Raw genomic sequence first — 17,363 nt, forward strand, 5'->3', positions numbered from 1 at the left:
CACAACTTTTCACTGCTTGACATTGCATCATTCTCGGCAATCTAAATTATTCTAAAGAATCGCTTCCCAGCTGTAGCTGTCGTGTACCAATAATATACATCCATTTGTGGTAGTTCTTCGTCAATTGACCTTGCAATGCGTAACCTTTGTGGTAGATCTTCACTGTTCCAAACTTGAAGCTGTTTGTTCTCCGTGTAGGTAGTCTTCCTATGATTCTTCATTCCTTTTTGCGGTGGAAAGACTCTTAGTGAAAACGTGAAATGATTGGTCGTTATTCTCGTAAAAAACCCCCGTATTTTAGTGTCCCACTTTGCGCCTAATTCTTCACTAATTATGTTCTCAGCGTAGGTATGGAAATGTTGAAAATTGCATACTTCGGGTTTGTGTTCCGATTTGTGATTCCTGCTGGAGTATATCCTTTAAAAGGACAGAACGACTGTTGTTTTCTTAGCGTTGGTATTGAAGATTTAGAGCTATTCTACCTGTTCTTTCTTCAAGATTTTGCGGCTTTGTAGCATTTAAATATCCCCCTCTGCATATTCACTTTATTTTCAATTGATAATATAGAAATTAAGGTGATTAATTTCCTAAATTATGTAAGAGTTAAAACGTGCGGCAAGTGCAGAAATAGGAAACAATTTATTGTCTTCATCAACACCCTCCAGCATGGGTCTTATGCTAACAACTTTTTGGCACAATGGAGCGCTCGGGGATACAAAACACACAAATATAAAGGCAAGCCCTAATTAGGTCGGTCAGAAATAAAGAATTGCATTGAAAAGAGAGACAAAATGTTTACTGAACCAAATTTCCGTAGCGCGGCTCGACACACTGCTTCAATACCGGGGAAGAATGTTTTCCATTTGTATTTTATGCATAAGGCGCAACGCAGGTAACTTGTGATTTTCGTCGCATGAGAAAGGAATTTTTTAATACCAAATACTTTTAGATGCTTTTCAGACAGATATTGAGAACTAAATCAATCCGAGACAATCAACATTTTGTATTGGGAAAGTGGTGTCCTATCGCTTTTGCTATGTTCCCCCATTGCGAAGCAGAATCAAATGAAAGTCCATTTTAGGAATGAAGTACTAAATAAAGTACATTTTTGCCAAATAACTTTTGAAACAATCACGAGAGTTCATATGTGTATATATATTTTTTATTTTAAAAAAGATTTAAAACAGTAGAAAAAAAATATCGCAATTTAGGCTACAGTACTCGGGAATAATGCCCAAAGCAACTATATTAGTTGTTAGTACTCATATTATATTATATATGTAATATGTTAACGGGGTAATATTCAGCTTTGAAATTTAACAAAAGGAATTATATATACACACACGGTACACAAACTACAACGAAGTAACCATAATATAAAATTCGTCGACGTCGAATAGAGTCAAACTCTTAAAGTTCTCCTATCATCTATACCTTATAGCGTGACAGAGACTCCAAGCTAATCCAGCATATTTCATATTTGAGTGGAAAAAACTGTCCGTTTCTAATGATACAAACAGATACCTAAGTACTTTATATAGGATTACAATATACCAATATGGTCGTCTTTTATAAAGCATGATGTTTTTCAAATAATGCCGTACATATTTCGAACCGTAATAATCGGTACAAAATATATTTCATTCTAAACGATTAACCCAACGTCGCGCAAAACAAGTTTATAAAATTCATATGAAAGCCTCCTTGTCAGATGGATGAAGCTTCTTGTAATCGCTTGGATACGCGCTTGATTCATCCAAAAGATAACTTCCCTCGTCTCTTTTCTTCAATCTGTACATAAGGAAAGCTATCAGGAGCAAAGCCAGTAAAGCACAAGCCACAACACCGGCTATAACTTCGGTTGTAAGCGTAAATCCTTCTTCTTGTTTCTCGCCCTTACGAGCCATAACATGAGCCTTGGATGTCGTCGACGTATCTTCACTTTCCTTTGTCGTTTGTCGGGTTGTATAAACCTTTCCAGGCCTTTCAGTAGATTCCTCTCTGGATTCTGTTGAGTATTTAGGCTGTCCAGTTGAAGGTCTTTCTGTGACAGTTTTCTGTGTTTGTTTCTTTGTCGGCGATTCCGTATCTTGAGCTATCGATATCGTCGATTTCTCTTTGGTTGTGGCAAACGTAGTCGTCTTCTTGGCCGCCTTCGTGGCGACAGAAGATGTAGTTATCTTCTTTGTGTTTGTCAAACTCTGTGACTGTGTGGTTTCAGGACTAGAAGTGGAGCGAGTTATCGCGCCTTCAGTTGACGGCTCACGTTTAGACTTGATTATTAGAGTGTTATCAGTTGTGCTAACATCGATGAAAATATCAGGAGTAGTAGGTCTTGTAGACGTTTCGTCCGTTGGATCTGTCACAACAATACCAGATCCACTAGCACTACCACTGCCACTAAAATCATCATCATCCGTTGATTTGACTGTCCCCCATATTGTTGTTGTGTGTTCGACAGTCGTCACTCCTGCGGTTGTTGTTGGTTGCTTCGTTGTAGATTCCGTCGAAGTTTGTTGCGTTGTAGTTTCCGTCACTATCGTCGTATCTTGTACAGTCGAGGCTTCGGTTGTAGCACTACCACTACCGAAATCCTCGTCATCTGGGGGGCTTACTGAATTTGGTGGGCTCGTACCGCTCGTACTAGCGACCACACTAGGCTCTTCGTCCCCGCTACCCGAGCCATAGATTGGTTCTTGCAACGCGCTTGTTTCGCGGCATATCACAGCTAAATAACCGAATAACGCCAATAAAAGAACTTCTCTCATAACTGGAACTTGTAGATGGTATATTTACTATATTCTTGTCCGTCTATATTTATCAATTTCTTAGCAATAGCCTTTAGAACTGCTTCAATCAATTTGCCGTGTTTGCCGAAGGAAATTTTACATTTTTTAATGAAATACTTGACACTTGCGCAGACCATTAGAACTGCCAATCAGCTACGTTCTATTTTTATCTCAACCAATCAGAGCACAGCAATTCAAGTTTTTGTCTGACGTCATTTCCGCCAACTTAACCACCCCTCTCTTTGACATGCTAATCTGGCGCCTATGAGGTCACGGCGCTGTTTTAGATTATTTCGAAACTTGAGAAAAATTTACTTTCCCTGAGGGAAGTGAATTTGTACTTTCGTAGTGTGTCGTATAGTTCCGCAAATTTCCCTCTGAAGGTGTCAAATTCCCCCTCGTCCTCTGAATAGTTAGTTTATCAGTCCTATAATTCCAGGGGGATTTTTCCGCTTTGACACCTGGGGATTTTCACTTTCGATGCTCTTTAGAGATTGTGACACCATTGCCCAATATATTGAAGTGCATTTGGAGCAAACGGCTGCTTCAACATAGACATACTTAGAAAAAGGGCGTTTGAAACGGCAATATACTAAAGTAGAAATTCACATTGTGAAAAGTTTTCCTATTTGAAGCATTCGAGTCCAGACACTTCAATATATAGGCACGCAATCGATATCTCTGCCTCACGGTTTAATAAAAAATCGTTATTTCTTGGTGTTGGATTCGTATATATGTTACAAAACCTGACAGTTTATTGCTGTATCAATTCATGCAATTTCTTTGAAGTTCAACAGTAGACTTTGCTGTGAAAGCAGTCTTTCATATATAGTAACTGTATTGTCAACTTTTACATGAATTTTTTTCTTATTCTTCATTGTTTCAACTGAATAAAAGAAACATCTAAAGCCGTGCCAAAGAAAACACTTCAGTTCACAAGTACCCGTGGAATTATTCAGCTGGCAACGGTTATGAATTTTACAAAACTTGCCCATTGTAAAAGTTTATTTTGAACTCTAACATTTTGCATCTTTGTCTTCAGCTGTGTCACAAGTTAACAGCCCGCGTTGCTCTGCTGTATCCGGATCGTTACAGGACCTGCTTTCAGCAATGTTTAAACGATGATTTAGTTTCCCCGCCGGTTATTCATGCATTTTAATTTGTATTTTACAAAGCATTTTTGCAATTCCTTGAAAAAAGTGGTGGTATTTTATTCTTGAAGTGTTAGGTGGGATGAGGAAGTATTGTACGTCACATTCGACAGGATGATTGCACCACACTTCAGACCATATCAGACACAGGATGTTGGAATCTTTCGCTAAATTATCAACTGATTTTTCATCCCTTGTCTTTCTTCATGTGCTAAAGAAGTTTTGGGACATTTGAGGTCCGTATAAGTCAGATATCTCAACAAGTACTTCAGTTAAAGGCTGTTGAGAAAACAGCGAGAAAATATTTCCTACTGATGATTGACTTATTATTTCAAACAATGTAACCATTTGCTTACAACTTATCTAGTGAAAAACAGTGTGTTATCGTATATACGGCCTTTCTAAGCAAAATTGCTTCTATAGACTTTTGCGGCAAAGCCTCAAAAATGTATGAATTCCAACGGAAACACTTCATCCTAACCGTCAATACGGCACGTTCTTAACAGGCAGGAACTCTACAACTTGCCGAAGGAATTTGTTTCAATCACTCGATTTTAGACAATGCAACCGGCCAATATAGACGAAGTGAAAAGCAGCCAGGAGGAATGGAGGTCTACGCCCCCCCCCTCTCCTGTTCCCCCCCTAAAAACAACGTGCTTGGTTGGAAAGCGTTCCTAAGGGTACATGCCCCCCCCCCCTCGAACATGGCCCCCCCCTCAAACATCAACTTCTTCCCTGACTGAATTGAAAAAAATTATGAAAAATTATTATAAATTACCGGTAAATTATGCGAGTCTTGAAAATTATTTCGAAATAATTTATGTGACTAACGTTCGTATTGCGAATAATTAACATAATTTTCATAGTCACAATGTATCATCTTCGTGAAAATATTCCAATGTTTCTTGGCTAAAAAGTCCAATTTTTTGCCTTTTTCATCGTTGAATTGCCGTAATATCTCGTCCAGAAATAAAAGAAACTATATGGATGTCGTAGAAACGGAAAATAGCAACGATAGCACGGACAAAATTAAGGAAAAAGTGCGTGTTGTTAGTTTGGAAGATCCGAGTATCATAGCTTCGGAGTTTGCTGGGAATTCGAATAGCAGTGTTTGGTCGCTTTGTGGACTAAATTCAGACGATCACGATGTGGATTTAGGGGACATTTCGCCTTCGATAAGTCCCATATTCACGGAGCAGCAAATGGCAGACCATTTACGAGAGAGGCTCATGAATGAAGATCATATATTCACAGGAGAGCATGCGTCCGAAACACGGTTAAACGATAATTCTAGACCTTCGTCTGATTTGCAAAGTCATTTGGAGCTTTTTAAACGCGAGATGAAGAGCCTTGAAAGCGACGATAGCGGCGATGAATGTAAATTGAAAAAGGAGGGAGATTTGCCCAGAGACGGGGGTCATTTAGCAACCAAAATACCGGGCAAAAGTTCTCCCCGTAAACGCGGGGTAACCACGAGTGCTGAACAGGAAGCTGGCATCGCATTACGGACCAGAAATCGGAGAACCAAGCAAGCTGGTGGAGTGAAAGTTGACCCAGATTCTGAAAAGAATTATAATAAAATTGAAAGCAAAGATAAGGAGAATTTAGGCAAAGGGTTTGTATGGCTGTTACATTTGATTTCTCCCTTATTTCTGGCACAAATAACCATGTAAATTATTACAAATTAGTGCTGGCTTTTATTCTGTGATTTGTCACATGGTGAGTAATTCATGAGTGGTAACACTCTACATCTGATGAGTAAAATCATATGGTGTTAGACAGAGTAAAGTACCATAACATTGGCTTGAAACTAGGTGTTATTAGGTGTGTTGCAAGCATCGAGGAAATTGTAAGTCCAATGGTTAACCTGAAACACCAACAGTTGTATTGAAAAGCAAAAAGCAAGCAAAGTTTTATTTAATCATTTTGTGTGGTGCATTTTGGAACATTGTCAGTTAAATATTAAGCAGAGTTCAGGGGCCGGTTGTATAAAACTCTAACTAGTCTTTATACAACTGGTTCCATCAATTTTGTTTAGTATTATGTTTAAAAATAACCAAAATACATGCTAGAAGTTTTTTATTTTTGTGGTAATTTAGGAATGGGATGGATGAGAAATCAGAAAGGGCAGATGAGAAACCTGAAACTGTGAATCAAACTGATCAGATCAAACTCGACCAAAGTGATAAAGGTACAGCAGAAGGTTCTATATCAAACAGTTTTGCTGAAGATATGGAAAGTCAAACAAGTGGAGATGCTGGTGTGAACATTGCCAAGCCTGGTACGCAAGCGAATTCGCCCAATAAAAGAGTCACTCGGAGCACAACAGGAAATTTGAAGCCAAAGCAACAATTTGATGAGATTCAGGAGAAGGAAGAAATGAAACATAACAAGATGAAAGAAGGAAAAGCAAAACAAATTGGGAAGAAAGGAAAGAACAGTGATGGAGGTGAAAACAAGGATGATGACAAAGATAAATCAACCAAGGAAGGGAAGAAGGGGAAAGATGATGGAGTTTTGTCAGAGAAGGGAAGTAATGATAAGGAAAGTGGCGATGAGTCTTTGTCTGATGGGGATGAAGTAGATTTTCACGAAGATGACTCGGACTATAGTCCTGAAGATGACCCTGATAGACCCTGGTGTATCTGCAGAAAACCTCATGGCAATAAGTATGAAATGTTGTTGATTCCTCTCAATTTAATTTTACTTTAAATACTGTTATATATTAGTGTGGTAGAACCTAAAATGTCTAGAGATGTCTGAGGCTGCCCGAGGTGAAATTATAATCAGACAACTGCATATTACAGGAATCAAACCTCAGTCACACAGATGAAAGACACATGTACTAACCACTGTGTTTGGTAGAGTCAAACTGGAAGAACTCTTCTCACATGTGACTGAGGTGAAATTATAATCAGACAACTGCATATTACAGGAATCAAACCTCAGTCACAGAGATGAAAGACGTATGGACTAACCATTGTGTTTAGTAGAGTCAAACTAGAAGCACTCCTTTCATATTAGTGGAATCAAACCCCAATGTAAATTGATGTCACATCACCATACAACTAACAATGTATTGAATATCTTGTGTTGTAAGGTTCATGATTTGTTGTGATGGTTGTGAAGAATGGTTTCATGGGAAGTGTGTGGGTATCACAATGGAAAAGGGAAGAGTTATGGAAAGACAAGGAAAGGAATATGTCTGTGATAAATGTAAAGGTAAGTTTAGACAAGAAAATGTATAGGAAAGTTAGTACTGGAAATTGACTCAGGATTGGGATGAAAATGTTAAAAATCTGCCTGAAAACATCGTCTTGCAAACTGGAAAGTTTTGTCAATGAATTCAAGCTTTTTTTTGAATGCTAGTGTCTGTGCTTGATGCAGCGAAATCTCTCGTTATGGCGAGGTGCGTGTACAAATGTACAAATGTTTATAAGAGGAAGACAAAAATGCAAATGGCCTCGTGAAGGCAGATGGCCCAACAAAGAAACGTGTATTTCAAGACACTTTCTGCACTAAAGACCAACAGTTTAACGTGTAGCATAGTTTTAACGCGATGTTGTCTACGCAAAGTGTTTTTTATATATAGTTTCGTTTTTGTAGAGAAAAAGATGAAAGAGTTGTTGATGGCTGAGAAAGCGAGGGAATTTGCAGAAACGATAAAGATTAAACCAGACACAACGACACAGGAGGAGCCAAAGAAACCCAGACCGAAACGGAGGTTTTCTTCAAATGTAAGTCTTGTGTTTTATACAAATTTTCCGAGGGATTTCCGACATAATTTGGATTTTCCTGTCGAGGGTTGATTACATAATCTCGGTTGCTGGAGGTTAAGCAAAGCATAATATGATTTTGAGGCATTGAAATACGTCTTATTGGAACCAAACAAGCAGATATTTTTATCAAGATGACTTCACCATTGCCAGGATCGTATTATATACTCATTTCAATACCTTAAACACAAGGGTGGGTGGCCTTAGCTAGGGTGTTATAGCCCTGTTGTTACCTGCCTATGTATGTGTCGTGGTTATTCATGTACATGAAGTTTTGAAATAAATAAATTAAAATCATGTAAACGAAAATGGTTCATCTTCTCATTTTAACAAGACTTTTATTTTCGAAAAGTTTTCCTGTGTTGGATAACTGAAACTCGACTGTCAATTGCTTTTGTAAAACACAGTGTTTGTCTTCTTTTCAACCAGAATGTCGTTGAACCCGACTCCAGCGAGAAACCAACGCAAGATTCTTCGCCATCACAATCTGATGAAGTTAAGAAGAAGAGGGTAAAAGATCCACCTGGATTTAAGATCCCGAAAAAGGTGCGAACGACACCCACACCTGTGTCCCACTCCACCGTTCAAGCCCCAAAGAAATGTATTGTCGAAGGCTGTCCAAAAACCTCATTTGAAGGCGCTGTTTACTGCGGGCGAAGTTGTATTGAAAGGTATTGACAATAACACAATTATCGCTACTCTGGTTTTAGATAATGAAAATAATCACCACGCATGCAAAAAGATTTATTCACGACCACACTTTTCGACACTCCAGTCTAGTGTCTTCACTCCAGGGTCGCTGGTTTTTTTCGCGAGTTTTAATCTGCGACAATTAGATATTTCTGATGCACGAGTAATGTGTGTTTTGCAGCCATATTGCCATTACATTTTCCAGAATTGCTTGCACTCTGCCCTGGATTGCAAGAGATACCTTCAAAAGGTCTATCTTTGAATCACTGCGGGATGAATTTGCGCAACTATTTCACGATATAGGGAATGTCTTATAATTATATAGTCCAATCTTAAATATTTGCTTTTTGTCAACAGTATAATGAAATTTTTGTTTCTTACATGTAGGCACGTGAGCGAAGCTGTTAAGATGTTAACCTCAAAGGTAGGTTGATCTTATGCATAGTCACACCGCTGACACGCCAGACCAGGGAACTCTAAATACCCTGGAACGGTATCTTCATTGATTAAGTTGGTAATCCCTCGCGTTTAGGCCAAAATCACACAACGTCAGTAGATATCTACACTGTGTTGTTTTAGAAAGCTTTTAATGCTGGGTGTCAGGGTTCATTCCTGGTATAAAGTTATTGATTTGATGGTATACCTAATCTTTTAACCCTGAGATATCCCGACTAGGGGTATGTCATGATGACTCAATTTCTTTATCGATAAAGAAATTGAGTTCAGTGGCTTACGTACGCACACGTGATCTGCTGACGCGTACGCGCGCGTAATTAGAAGTATAATCACGCAGTGTCAGCATTTTACTTATTTTGACCATTCCACGCGTGGATCCCGTCGAAAATTAATCTTTCGATAAACTTTGAGTGCTTGAAATAAAGACGCGACCGTTGTCTCAAAAACGTTGGTTTATAGTTTAAACTGGATTAAGATTAAGGATTGTGATTTTAGATTAATCAGATGAAGAGCCTTTTTAGTGGATACTCTGATAATAAATCATTATTATTATAATCATTATTATTATGTCACTGTATATCTCAGGAATACCAGCTGTCGCTTTCTTGTCGTCATTTCTTTCGACGACGAAGTTGCACGATGGATCTAAGCTATTTTATCAACATGATAATCATCTTTTCTGTGAACACATTGTTCTTCCTCTCAGGAATATTTTTAAATTCTGTGGTTATTCTCAGCATCTGGCGATCTGCGCAACTTCGAAAGAAATTATGTTACTTCATGATAATGGTCTTGTCCTGTTGCGATTTTCTTTCGGTTTTAATAAACCATCCACTGTCTGCCACTGTGGCGATGTTATGGTTGGTTGGAAAGCTCGGAAATAAATTTGAACCATGGGTGTACATTGTCGGAAATTTAGGAAATGTGTTCATTATTTTTTCTTTCCTTGCTCTTCTGAACATGAACTTTGATCGATATTTGGCAACATCTCATCCAATCTTTCATCGAACGTCCGTGACGAAGAGATGGCTTTTAACGTCTTTTGCAATAATCGGCGTCGTACTGGTAATTCTGATGCTCATAACCGCACACATATTTTACAAGTCTGCAATTTTATTCGCAATTTTACTATTGGTTGTTTTTACTTTTCTCGGTCTCCCATTGTTCTTCATCAACTATAAATTGTTTACAATTGCTCGGAAAAGTCGTAGGAGCAAAGGTATATCAGCTGAAACGAAAAAGTCATTTTCCCTAAAAAATATCTCAAGTTGCTTGCTGGCAGTCGCTTGTTTTGTGGTGCTGTCGATTCCAGTGTTTTTCTACACTGGCCTAAGAATAACATCGAATGTTGGAACAGTTAAAATGAATGATGCAGAACTCACAGGAATCTGGGCCAGAACCATGTCTTCCCTGAATGGTACCTGCAACTGCTTAATTTTCTTCTGGAAAAACAAGATTTTACGTACCGAGGGAATGAAAGTTATCAAAGGCATCAAAATATGGAGAAGAGACTGACTCCTGCATGGCTGCAGCTGCCTAATACACGCACTACACAGACTCCTTAGAAGGGAAAATATCCACTATAAATTGCAACATTATTGAATCTTTTTTATTGTATCTCAAGTAGGAACTCGCGTTTAAACTTAATGTACTGTCGATTAACTTGGACGAATATTGTTCTTAAAGATAGTTGTTTTTGGCAGACTGCAAACTCGTAACTACCGAAACAGATGTTTTTTTTGCGACGTACACGAATAGCACTATACGATACGTCTATAGCTGTATGATATTATATCTTAAAGCCCTTTTTAACGAAATCGTTGGAAACGCTAGAATTTGGTGTAGAATAATCATTAAGGTTACAAATAGTCGTTGTGAATATAGAAATTGACTCAAACAATTAGTATACGTTTAGAAAGTCAATGTTTAATGATTAATGGATATTATAGAGGAAAGAGGAAATACACTTGTGTTAATAAATTATTCGTGTATTTATTTCAAATATAAACTTAAAATTGTCATGCACTTCAAGAATCACACCAGTTATATTCATTGCACTCTGTCATATCCATCTCTTTATACACGAAATTGCACGATGGATCTAAGCTATTTTATCAACACGATAATCATCTTTTCTGTGAACACATTGTTCTTCTTCTCAGGAATATTTTTAAATTCCGTGGTTATTCTCAGCGTCTGGCGATCTGCGCAACTTCGAAAGAAATGAACTTTGATCGATATTTGGCAACATCTCATCAAATCTTTCATCGAACGTCCGTGGCGAAGAGATGGCTTTTAACGTCTTTTGCAATAATCGGCGTCATACTGATAATTCTCATAATTATATATATATATATTTAATAAGTCTATAATTTCATTCGCAATTTTTCTATTAGTTGGTTTTACTTTTCTCGGTCTCCCAATATTATTCATCAACTATAAATTGTTTACAATTGCTCGGAAAAGTCATCCGTCAATAACGAACAGTTACCGTCAATAATGCAGAACTCACAGGACTCTGGGTCAGAACCATATTCTCCCTGAATGGTACCTGCAACTGCTTAATTTTCTTGTGGAAAAACAAGATTTTACGTACCGAGGGAATGAAAGTTATTAAAGGCATCAAAATATTTAGGATTTCAAGCAGGAACTTGTGTTTAGAACTGATTGTACTTTCAAATAACTTATCATTAACTGCGAATATTGCAATGCGAGGCTTCCTGCTGTAGTAACTGCACCGACGAAACAAGAACCTGTAACCATAGTTTTTTTACGATATGTATGAAATAGACTAGCTATAGCTTTATATCTCAGCCGCAAATAGCTTGATTTGTACCACGTGATTACGTTACATGTGGTCCACGGGGTAGTGTCGCAGCTCCTCGCAAGAATGATTTTCATTGGCTGAACTTTACAATACATTTCTGTTTCAACCAATAGCATAGCTTCGCTATTTAGAAAGCATAGAAAACATTATCGAATTGGACGAAAGCTTCCGAGCAATGCGACATGACCCGGTCTACGGCGTTGAATGCTCAAAACACGTAAAATGCTGTGTTTCCACGAACTTTACTCTTTTTTTTCCCCCAGGAACACGGTGGAAAACTGCATACATCTGAAGGAAATCGTGTTTCCATGATTGAGAAATCCTCAGGACGTCTTGTGGCGGGAATGGCAGCGCCCGTCGTTACGAATTTGACGGACTGGATCCTAAAGAATCCTTCGTTTCAAGTTCTCGTCTCGGGTATTTACAGTAACACGTATCTCGCAATAGATCTCAACAAGCATGAAATTATTCCCCTTTAAATGCCTGAATATAACTAATTCTTACTAACTCTCCTGACGAAGGCCCTCAGGTCGAAACGTCGAGAAGTGTTTTGTCTATTTTGGCAGTTGTTATACCACATTTGATGCATTCCTAATTCGTTAAATTTTCATTGTAGGAACCAGTCCCACAACGCAACCGTCATCATCGTTTTATAACAAAGTTAATGCAGGTTTGTGTCCCCATTTTTGAGCTTGTTAAAGTTCGTATGAAACAGCAGAATATTTATCTGAATAAGTTCTTCTTACAAGCAACAATTTGTCCTGTGTTTTTACGGGAAACCTCTCGTCTGCCTATAATTAAATCGTTAACTTATTGTCTTGTTTTCAAAACTCAAATCTTGGGCTCACAAGATGTTGCTCTTTGGAAAATGTCCTTTCTTACACTTTCTATAATTATCACGATAGTTCTTGCAATTTATGCTCGTGTTGTGTTTGTGATAGTTCGTTCATCTTGTTTCACTTCGTTAGAGTCGAAACAAAAGAAGGAAATCGACAAAAAAAGCGAAGAGGAAACGGTTCGTAGTAATGTGCGAAGAATGATGAAGGATATCTTAGTGGAAAGGTGAGTGACGGCTTCCAGCAACATCAAAATCTTGGAACTGAATCTCAATGAAAGAACTAGACGGATAAGCGGCGCTAACCAAAGCAATATTGTAGGCTTAACTTTCCTGTCGTTTCAGGAAAAAAGAATCGAGCGATATTCGCATTTCAGTCGAAGAAATAATGAAGTTGGTTCGCAAGATCGAGGAAGACATGTACAAGGCATTCAAGGATACAAGCCACAGATACAAAGCGAAATATCGGACGTTAATGTTCAACCTGAGAGATCCCCGTAATAAAGTAAGTTGTGCAACGTTCAACACGCAATTATTTGTAGATATTTCTTTGCAATGAACTCTAAAGGTTTCGAGAATGGTTGGAGGGAGAAATACATGTTTGCAATCGATAAACGAGGTGTTTTTTTAGGTTCTTTACCGGCGTGTTTTGACGGGTGATATTAATCCTGATAAACTAATCTGGATGACGTCAGATGAACTGGCCACAAAAGAACTCGCTCAATGGCGTGAGCAGGAAACTAAACACGTGAGTCTAGTTTTGATTGGCTCTTTCAAATACATGGTGTAGATATTCCCCGGGAAGGTGAAAATCACTGATCTGAGATTACACTGGATGTGGCGACTGTACTTACGAAAATAAAAGCCAGAATCAATGAAGTTTTCTGAAGACAAAAAACAGGAAATCCTGGAATAGCGGCCATGTTAACTTTTGTGTGATTTTAGATGATTGACATGATCAGAAAGGAAGAGGAAAATACCAACAAGGCACGTTTCATCAAGAAAACTCACAAAGGAGAAGTTGATATGGGAGACGACGAGGACTTGAGCACATTGGAGGTTAGTTTTCGTGAAATATTTTGTGGAATATCGTCACACGATAGCCAGATGTTTATTAGAGACGGATGTTTGCTCTCTTCAAGGCGACGAATATCAAGGAAGTTCAGGAAAAGAAGCCGAAGGTGGAGGAGAAGGTGGAAACACCGGTTACCGACACGACCGAGGAACATCGCGCACATTTGTTTGATCTCAATTGTAAAATATGCACTGGAAAGATGGCGCCTCCGGGTGAAATTGCAGGAAAGTCGCCGTCGATGTCTAATGTTCCGTAAGTATTTCTTTTTAAGTGTTTCAGTCTTCATATATCTAGTAACAAAGAAATTAATCGTATTGTGCTGGTAGTTATGACTGGCAGATATCGTCTGGCGTGTAATACATGTTGTTTTTTTGATAGAATTCAAGCCGCTGCTGAAAGCTCCATTCCTTCCCCACCTCCAGTTCAAGAACCTTCCACGTACACAGAGCCTTTGTAAGTATTTCAACAAGCACACAACTGTTTTTCCTTGAAGTTGTTAAACGTTAAATACTTTCCTTTCTTAGATCGCCAGATTCTCGAAGCACCACTCCGGATTTCTCCAACGCCACAAGCAAAGCAAAAGAGACGAGCGTGTGGAAAGGTTTTGTCATGATGCAAAATGTTGCTAAGTTCGGTACAAATGCTTTTCTTGTGTCAGGATCTGGAGACAATCTTATCCAGGTTCTACCAGACACCTTGCACGTCCATGGTCGTATTGCCCATAAACACGTCTGGGATTATGTTAAACAATGCAAGACTTCATCGTCACGGGTGAGTTGAACATTTATAATGCACACTCGTGCTTATAACAACAAAAAAACCTTGTATCTGTTCCTCTGTAAACACCAAACGTTGCCAGTCAATTTAATAAATGCTGTAAAAGCGAAATATATCTTGCATCAAAAGTGCTGGTAATTTCACAGTTTTTGTTATTTTTTTCAATCATTTTGTTTTCTTTTCCAGGAGTTGTGTATTATTCGTTTTGCGGCCGCTTCTGACGAGGAAAAGATCAGCTATGTTTCATTATATTCGTACTTCCACAGTCGAAAGAGATGTGGAGTTATTGGAAATTGCTATAGTGGTGTGAAGGACATGTATCTTGTACCTCTTGCCTCTCACGAACCAATTCCATCTCATTTGCTACCATTCAGTGGCCCAGGTAAACGAGAAATCACTTCATAATCTAGACCTATAAATCCGAAATATTTGAGTTCCATTTTCTTTGATAATGATGCATTTTATCCAACTTTACTACAGCTAAAAGACGAAAGTTGCTACGGAGTGTTTTTTGCGATAAACCGAAAGTACTTCGATTAAAGATTTATTCTATTTTCCCAGGTCTTCAGGAGCCACGACCCCATATGTTGCTTGGTTTGATAGTGAAGAATAAGAGCATTCCTGCCAAGCGATCCCGCTCTGGGTCAGACCGTGTCTCCTCCAAGACTCAGTCGATCGAACCGCCTACAAAACGTACGAGTATCGACGACCCGTCCCCCAAGAGCAGCACCTCATCTTCCCAACCCACGACTGCAAAACCCAGCGACTCCCCAGTCGATGAAATTGAGGATATAGTGTTTCATTATCACAATTCGCAAGGAACAAAACCTGAATCGAAACCCGCACAGCCTGCAAAACCTACACAGCCCGCGAGCATTCCTCCTATGATCTCCGCCTTGTTGAAAATTCAAGAACAGGAAAAGAAGCTTCGAGAATTGCAAAAACAGTCGGAACTTTTGGAGAAAGAGCTCGCGCCGATAAACAGTGTCGGGACTCCAGTGGGTTTGGGACAATCCAGTGCTGTTAGCGGTCAAGGAGCTGATCTAATGCCTACCGCTTCTAATCATCTCCCTGAAGAAATACCAAAGATGGCAGCAGGACCGGCCAAAAGTTCTAACACTACGGCTTATCCCCCTGGGGCTGGCTTTTCCCCCGCCGTTCCATTTCTCTCAGTTGATGGACCTCAAAGAGGCAATATTTATCCCATTGAAGGAACGTCCAATATTCCTCAGTCTGTTGCAAGTCAACAAGTTACGAAAGCGAACGATGCTGATAACGAGCCATACGATCCTGAGACGGCGAACAACGAGGAGGCACCGTACGACCCCGAGGATATGGATACGATGGATTTAGGTTTGGACGAGACTTCTAGTCCTGAAAAGTGCGCCGCTGTTTTAACTCAGCCACCGACTTCTTTAGACAACTTGGCTGTGGCAAGTCAAATTGCGTCTACAATTGTTAAGCAAACTCTAGCAGGGTCAACGGTTGCTGGAAGTTTACAGCAAAGCATCTTATCAAATACTATCGGAAAACCACAGGCTGAAAGTTTGGTTAAAACTTTAGTCGAGCACGTGAAGAAACAGCCGAACGCGACTTCCGAGATTTCACTAAAATCGTCTGAGCAAAACATTACCCAACGTTCAATCCCGAAAGAGTTGGAGGAGAAAGTACAATCTCTTCTCAAACCTGAGCATAGCGGATTGGCAAAACAAACTGACAAAAAATCTGGAATACCATCCAATAATCTTGGCGAGTCAGGAGCAGATCGAAGGGACCCAGGGCCAGGGGTCTACCATCATACTAGAGACTTTCCAGAAAAGCGAGATTTCCCAGAAAGGAGAGAATTCCTAGAAAGGCGGGGCCCCAGTTACAACGATGGTCGGGATGATCCGAAGTTCTATTCGTCAAGATTTTCACTGAGACACGGTGGGGATGAGAGAGGTGGTCACAATAGAGGAGGTGGCCACGTTAGAGGAGGGGGCAGTCACAGGCCAGGATATGACCGGGATTATAGATCGAGGGATGATCGTGAGGATGAAAGACATTGGGACGATCGAGGCGATGGCAGACGAAGAAATGATCATTTTCATAGAAATAGAGATAGATACCAGCGGGATCGTAATTGGAGGCGGTGACATGACAACAGATAAGAAAATATTTTAAAATGTTTGAAGTAGAGAGGTTAATGGGGAGTACGTTGGGTAAATGAATGGTTTTATTAGGATGCATGAGATTTTCGCTCGGAACTTCCTTAGGTCAATGAGGAATATCATAGGGTAATCAGGAATGCCAACGAGTAACCAAGGGTTTAATAGGGCAACGAGATGATAATGGGGGTTTTCCAGCATGCCAATAGGTTTTCTATGGTTGTTTGGGGATATCTATGTTAATTCATGGATTCCTAAGGTTATCAATGAATCCCTAGGGTGGTGGGTGAATCTTTAGGAGCATAAATTGTTTCTTAGGGGACATAAGGAGTTCCATAATTCCATTCAATCCATTGACAAAAAAGAACCTTCATTTTTGCTTAAAACTTCAACCTGAAAAAAACAACTTAGTGGTTGCTAATCTGTGCTTCAAACTAGTTTTAAAAGATGTTTTATTCCGTATATGAACTCCTCGTTCACCTCTCTTCTGAAAACACTAAAAGTAAATGCTACAGCTAAGCAAATTCATATTGTAAAAGACAAAGCTATTTAGATGTATCATCATAGACATGGCTTTTTAGGACATTTTATGCAGCAAAAAAACTTATATGAGTTTATCTCTAAGACATATAAATATCCTATAGAGAATAGTTATAGTTATAACATTAACATTGAGTCTCAGTTTTATCATGGCAACATATCACGTTCATTGAAATTCATCAATAAACAAATCAAGAAGACGATATTCCTTTTTAAATAACTCGTGTTTTAAAAGACCTTCTGGAGACCACTGTATTTCTTAGTTTAAATGACAGTTTATAAAGTTTTCATATTTAGGTA

General features: G+C 39.0%; 2 protein-coding genes across 2 annotated transcripts; one reads left to right on the forward strand and one right to left on the reverse strand.

Moving 5' to 3' along the window:
* Window positions 1–1,146: 1,146 nt before the first annotated feature.
* LOC114528483 (syndecan-1-like) lies at window positions 1,147–2,898 on the reverse strand. Its single transcript, XM_028550130.1, has one exon. It carries the CDS (start codon window positions 2,766–2,768, stop codon window positions 1,689–1,691), a length of 1,080 nt encoding a protein of 359 aa, XP_028405931.1. The 5' UTR covers window positions 2,769–2,898; the 3' UTR covers window positions 1,147–1,688.
* Window positions 2,899–4,787: 1,889 nt separating this feature from the next.
* LOC114528405 (death-inducer obliterator 1-like) lies at window positions 4,788–17,264 on the forward strand. The gene is made up of 17 exons (XM_028550023.1): window positions 4,788–5,555; window positions 6,040–6,609; window positions 7,041–7,162; window positions 7,547–7,677; window positions 8,146–8,387; window positions 8,794–8,830; window positions 11,953–12,106; window positions 12,306–12,359; window positions 12,658–12,751; window positions 12,870–13,029; window positions 13,156–13,272; window positions 13,470–13,583; window positions 13,667–13,851; window positions 13,978–14,052; window positions 14,124–14,370; window positions 14,563–14,758; window positions 14,938–17,264. Exons 1-17 carry the CDS (start codon window positions 4,924–4,926, stop codon window positions 16,509–16,511), a joined length of 4,704 nt encoding a protein of 1,567 aa, XP_028405824.1. The 5' UTR covers window positions 4,788–4,923; the 3' UTR covers window positions 16,512–17,264.
* The last annotated feature ends 99 nt before the right edge of the window (window positions 17,265–17,363 follow it).

The sequence above is a fragment of the Dendronephthya gigantea genome, unplaced genomic scaffold, assembly GCF_004324835.1.
Source record: "Dendronephthya gigantea isolate DGI-Jeju-01 unplaced genomic scaffold, DenGig_1.0 000050F, whole genome shotgun sequence".
Classification (NCBI taxonomy): Eukaryota; Metazoa; Cnidaria; class Anthozoa; order Malacalcyonacea; family Nephtheidae; genus Dendronephthya; species Dendronephthya gigantea.